Below are 6614 nucleotides of genomic sequence, written 5' to 3'. Positions count from 1 at the left end.
TATATATATATATATATATAGATAAGGTGGTAATAGTTTCATACTGCCTCCGGGAATCGATAACTACCTAACTTTATTCATCTTAATAATGATTGTAAATAATTTTATTTTAAAATTCCTATTAAGATTTTTCTTTTTCTTTCCATAAATCTAGATTGCACCTGTTTTGGATTGCAAAATTTTTGTTATTTGCAATTCTAATAGTCAGCGTTATTCTTCTATGGGTGCCAGCTATTTGGAAGATAATTAAGGTACGCATTATTTTTTATTTATTTATTCATTTATGCATCAAAGTATATCAAGCCCTTAAAATTGTTTCAAATTTATATAAATTTTGATATAAATAATTTCAATTTCAGAAAAAAACGTCAAAACTTCATTTTCTGTACTCTCTTCGAGGATCTCTGAACAATTTTTTACTCAGAACAGTTGTTTTTGTCGGAATATCTGCACTTCTTAATGCGGTAGCTCTAATGGGTTTGGTAAGCAGATTTTTATACACAATATCATTATATAACTATACTATCTAAAATTTAGCTGCCCTAACTTTTCTATTTAATTTTTTATAAACAAAAATCCTTCTTCATAACACTTTCTTTCAAAAAAAACAGAACTCTTTGTTAAGAATTGTGATTGAAAAAAACTGTGACAAATCTAAAATTAGTTATAAAGGAATGAAATAATTTTATTTAAAGGAAATGGAATCTACGGTGATCATCCGTATTGCGAAGTTTGCAAAATTACTCAATTCAGAACGACGCGTGCCATTATCTATCTTAAATATTGCCGTCGAAAATTTTTGCTGTTACAACTTTTCTCTCTTATTATTTATTTTTTTAATGTTTCTTTTAAATATGTTTTTTTAATATGTTTTTTTGATATGTTTTTTTAATGTGTTTTTTTAATTGCCTTTATGAAAAATTGAGTTCAAAAAAAATTTGGGAGCTTATCGTACTATTCGTGCAAAATACAAAATTTTAAAAAAAATCGGTCGAATAATTCGCGATAAATCATATTTTTGAATATTTACCTTTTTTATAAAATTTAGAAACGATTTGGCCAATTTCATTCAAATTTTGAACTTTTCCATTTAAAATTATGTGAAAATTCGTATGACTTACAATTTCTAATATTTTCGTCTATTATTAAATAAAATAGTAAAATATGACAAATAATTATTGAGCATTAACTTTTGAGTGAAATTATCTTTGAATAAACGAATTTTATAATTGTTTGCGAAAAACTTTTCGATTTGTTTAAAAATTTTTCGAGAAATAACGAAATAGTCAAGAAGTAAATTTAACATATGCCTTTCAGACCTTTCGACCACTCTCTACTCAAAATTTTAGGACCATATATTTCCATGATTGCGGCTACCCATGCTTTAAAGGTCAGAAATCAAAAAAAATAAAAAAGCTTTGTATTTATTTGTCTTATAAAGAAAGATTTGTTTATTCACAGAAAATACATTTTTGTATCTGATTTTGCGACTTAAATATCGTCTCCATCTCCACTAATCAATTAGCATGTTAAAAGTTAGGCTTTCAAACCATTAAGATTATCTTAGTACGTGAAAATCCGATCATTAAATCAAAAGTTATTCAGGGTGTTCTATTTTTTTTCGTACTGAGCAATGGAATAACAAAAATTTTAGCACAGATAATGCCATAATTCTCATTATCCTTTAACTTTAAAATGCTTTAAGGTTAAGGTGTTTTCTCCGATAATATCAATAAATACACCATTGGAGATTTTGGATCATGTGGAATCATAATAGGGTTCAAGTTTGCTGCAACCTTAATATGGTACACTGCTGGAAATTTCTCGAAAAACATGGTTAAATAACAATTTATTTAATCGTTATTTTTACCCTATTCAACTAAAGCAGATAAATAACCATAAAAAAAAGGATCGCTTTAAACTATTTACTGTCAAAAAATTTTATTGACTTTTCCCCTAATATGGTTATGCAAGCAGAATTTCATCCTGTTCCAACTATGCCAACTGCCAATGAGAATCGAATGCACGTTCTTCGAAAGGTGGAACTGAGCCAAGAGATAGGGTTTATGAATTCAAAGTGTTATTCTTCATCATCAGATACCTAACACAACAGCGGATGCCTAATAATTTTATAATGATAAGTTTGCAGTGAACATCTTATGAAGCCACTAAATTACTTACAGTCGAATATATACTTTAGTTGAGAGGGTCTGTTAGTCTAATGCTCCGCTGAACAGGGGTTCGACCGGTAAAACACCACAATTTTTCCTCCATTTCTGAAACACGTGAGAAATTTCATGTGTTATGCAATCCTCAATTGGTGACCATAAATTTTTGGAAAGCAAATCTCTCTTTTATGCATAAATTGCAGCACCGCAGAGCTGCTTAGCACAAAAAGTGTAGTATTTCTCCTATTTTACGATAGAGGGTACCACTATATAAATTAAACGATGCAAATACTACGGTTCACTTAACAAAACACAACTCAGCTGTACCTAACTCTAATGGACCATTCTTTAGAGAAAGGTTTAGCATAACCTTACGCTAATGATCAGCTAAATTACATTTTTATAGTTTTGAAACCAAGCCAGTTGTAAATGACTGAAAAATATTCACCAATGAAGTGATAGTTTTGTATTCACGATTTTTTTTAACCATACCTGTTACAAACCATTTCAAACCCGTAGAAGGAAAGAAATATTCCAAACAGTTAACTTTATGGTTAATTGGATGGGCAGATATCTGCCGATTATTTTACTATAATTTGAGAATGAAAATTCTAACAGTGCATTAAATTGCTTTTTTGAATAAATAGGAATTTTTAAATCAAAAATAATACCTGAAATTGAGAAACTAATTGTTTATTTTTAAAAAAAAACCATTATATAAATGGCAATTTGTTCAATAAATTCGAAATTTATGCTTATTTTTAATTAGATTATGCATTTAAAACACTTATTCTTCAAAGATAGATTATAAGCAGCTGTTGAGAATATGAATACACATTTCAGCATCCATATAGCTTTATGTTTTTATTTATTATTTTTTTATTGAAAGCACAGATGCAGATCTCTCATGCTATTACTAAGCATTACATATATTACCTAGAATATTTGCACCATTAAAAAGCATTACACAATAGGAATAATAATATCCTCGAGTTAATAATTTCAAAAGTGTAAAAATGTTAAAATGTATTTATAACTTCAAAATTCAATATAAATATTTTTTTCTAGAATGAATGTGTTCCTTTGAATTCTGCTCTCGTCGGAAACAGAACTGTTTTTGAACATGAATCGATAGCTTGCTATAAACCATGGGTAACTTTTTTCTTCTGATAACTAAAACATTTTTTCGAATCATGGTTGTCCTTCCATTCTCTATACACAATTTGATGATCTTTTCTTTCAGTACTTTACTTGGTGTGCTATCTTAGCTATGGTGTCCTTATCGATATTCCTCAGAGTTCATTTCTTCATAAAATTGATATTAAATGGCAGTCTTGTCGCAGCATTTTCTTGTTTCATCTTTTACAAACCGAATGTGTTTAGCAGGCCTTACCTTCAAGACTGGTAACTATTTAACATCGAACAATAATTAAAGGACTTCGTGGAAGAAAGTAACCAGTGACATTCTAAAAAAATGCAAAATTTTGAGTTTAAAAAACGTACCATGTTCAGTTATAAGCAAAGAACTAAAAAAAAGTTTTCGTCAGTTTATTAAAAGAATGCTTTTTTAATAGGAAAGTTGATGTTCCTAACTAGAATATGTCACTTAAAACCTTCTTTCACGAAGCACTTCAATTTGCATTGTTGCAATAAATATGTAAATGTTGGTAAATCTAATAATTATATTTTTCTTAGGGAAATGTTACCTCCTGGGACAGACCAATACTGGTGTCTGTTTGTAATTCTTTGCACATTGCATTTGTTAGATAGACAGGTAATATGCTAAAACTATATAAACTCATCTTCATGTGATTAAAATCATAATAGTTATTCTTATTATATTAAAGCTCTAACCAAAACTCTGGTAAACCCAGCTTAGTTGGGGTTTTTTTGTTGAAAAAAATAAGCCTCTCCTCTGAATTCCTATTACGTGCTATAAGTTTACTTTGTTAAACCTATTAACGTTGACTAAGTGAATTACAGTGCATAGTAAAAAGTATCATAACGTTTTTCTTTTATTTATTTTTTAACTTAATTTGTTATTTCTTAACAATATACTACAGTTTTTTTTTTGACTGTATGATTATCAAATTCTACATTACGAAAAAAAAATTTTAAAAATACGCTGAAAAAAAGTTTTTCTTTTTAATTTTTTATTTTGTTAAAAATAGGCTTTCCATTCCTCAGTTTAAACTACGGTTGCAATAGTTTGCCAGTGTATATTGGAGAGTTGAAAATAGAAACATCAGATTATAAAATCGGACACTTATCGTAACATTGGGAGAATAATAAATCAATAACATTTGCTACATAAAAATATTTAAAAAAATTTAAGTTATAAGAATCGTCGTCGAATTCGAAGAAAATGCGAATTTATTCTTTTAACTGCATGTTTACATTTTCAAAATATGTAATAAAAAGTCTTTTTGCATTAAGAAGACCTTATTTCATTCTATAATGTTACGGGACATTACGTACGATTAGCGCGCATTTTTTACAATAACATATATTTAATTACAGCGATTCAGTAATTTTACAATAATTATTACTATAAAAATTACAGTGTATTATATTTTTTTCTCTGTAAAATTTTACGAAAAAAAAAAGGTTTTACGGCAAAAAGTACTGGCATCGTAAATACCGATACTTTTTACCATAATATGATAAGTGTATTGAAGTTCTTTGAAACTTTACAGGTAGAATATGTAGGACGACTGGATTATTTATGGAAACGAAAACTGAAGAAAGAGCAGGATGAAGCTGCAACAATGGGTCTGGTTAATAGAACTTTGCTTCAAAATATACTTCCAGTTCATGTGGCCCAGTATTACCTTACGAAGGAAGCAATGCATTTAGATGTAAGCCTTTGCTATTACTTTGATTTCTCCGATTGAATTTTCAATTCCAATAATAAAACATTAGATAGTTACAAATGAATTTTTTTTTGCTTTAAATCAAAGGATTTGATTTTATTCTTTCAAACATGCTGTGTATTTATAGTTTAAATTATGCTCCCTTTTAGAAAAAAATTCTGAATAAATTCTTAGGATCTTTATCGTTGAATTAGCATTTTTTTGAGTTTTAAACTTTTTACGATGCATATTTATTTATCTATGAAGTATTAATGATTATTTATTTTCTTTTTAATTTATTTTTTTTTTATCAAAAGATAGAAACATTTCGAAGAAAAATTATATGCATTAAAGCAATTTTTATGAAAAGATATATTAATGCTATGGACAATATTAAAGCAAAATACAGCCGTCGGTGCATTAAAAAGTTTTAAAAATAAAACAAGTTAATGATATGCTTATTTTCGAAATTAAAAGAAAGAAGCTTTTCAGGAGGAGAGTGGGGTAAAACCTGATAGTGGGGTGAGATCGGCTACCTCGATTGTGTCGAAATTAGTTCTTTTTTCTAGAGGACAAATTTTGAATTACACTTTACTAGTCTAGAAGGAGGACCTACCCTGTTTGCATGTTGTTGTTGATTAATTCATAGCGTCTGCGGAGTTTGTTTTACTATTTCAATTCTCTATTGTTATAATGTTTTTTAACTAACCTTATTTATTGGCCATTGCAGTTATAAAAATGATTTTTAGTCTATTAAACATTTACTGAAGAGTTATACCCTAACAAAGAAGAAGGATTTAATCCAATACTAACCTGTTTCGTTTTCATAACTTGGGCGCTCGTGGTAGATCGGGTTCTACCCGGTCCTACGATTTTTTGCTGTTCCCTTCCTCAAAAAATTTATTGCCGATCCCTTCATCAAAGCAGAAAAGATCTTTTAAAAGATTTTTTTAAAGATCTTTTATACAAAATCGTAGTTTTTATACAGATATGAAGAAAATCTCAGCAATTTTCCTTTTAAAAAAAACTTATTAATAAAAGCATTATAGTTTTTGTTAGGAATTTTTCAAGGACCTTCATCAGTTTCGGGACACGGGATAATTGCCCCTCTTTATCCTCTCTTTGAGTATGGCCTTGACTACATAACATGTACATTTCTTAAATTGTCTTATAAAATAGAAATATTAGCTATTTTTTTTGTCATTGAAAATCTAGCTTTTCTAAATTTTCTATAGAATTAACATGCATACCCGGTTTTACCTCACTCTCAAGTGATTTGACTTTTTCAAGAAAAAAACATTTATGAAAAAAAAGTAGTACATATGACTTTTTTAGGAGTGATATATTGTCCACAACTAAACAATGAATATCTAGATTAAATTTGACAGTTTCTAGATCGAGCAGTTTAGCTCTAACAAACAGGTTTTTGAATCTTAGCTACGCTGTCTTACCAAATTTCTCCTACTTTTCATGCATGCATTTTTACATTTGCATTTATGTAGAAAAAACTTCCAATTGTCAAATTTTAATGGAACGAAAAATGTTAAGATCATTATTATATATATATATATATATATATATATAAAATAAAATG

At 28.3% G+C, this 6614-nt stretch overlaps 1 protein-coding gene across 3 annotated transcripts in view; it reads left to right on the top strand.

Moving 5' to 3' along the window:
- LOC107447981 (adenylate cyclase type 2) overlaps positions 1-6614 on the top strand; it is a 95352-nt gene that overhangs the window by 74327 nt on the left and 14411 nt on the right. For all 3 annotated transcript variants that reach the window (XM_071182191.1, XM_021144315.3, XM_016063040.3), the window contains exons 15-20: positions 155-251; positions 360-482; positions 3237-3320; positions 3412-3572; positions 3864-3942; positions 4865-5026. In XM_071182191.1, coding sequence (XP_071038292.1) covers positions 155-251; positions 360-482; positions 3237-3320; positions 3412-3572; positions 3864-3942; positions 4865-5026 — 706 coding nt within the window. The remainder of the gene's footprint in view (positions 1-154; positions 252-359; positions 483-3236; positions 3321-3411; positions 3573-3863; positions 3943-4864; positions 5027-6614) is intronic.

Source organism: Parasteatoda tepidariorum, chromosome 1 (assembly GCF_043381705.1).
Source record: "Parasteatoda tepidariorum isolate YZ-2023 chromosome 1, CAS_Ptep_4.0, whole genome shotgun sequence".
NCBI lineage: Eukaryota > Metazoa > Arthropoda > Arachnida > Araneae > Theridiidae > Parasteatoda > Parasteatoda tepidariorum.
This window is presented reverse-complemented; position numbering and strand designations above follow the sequence as displayed.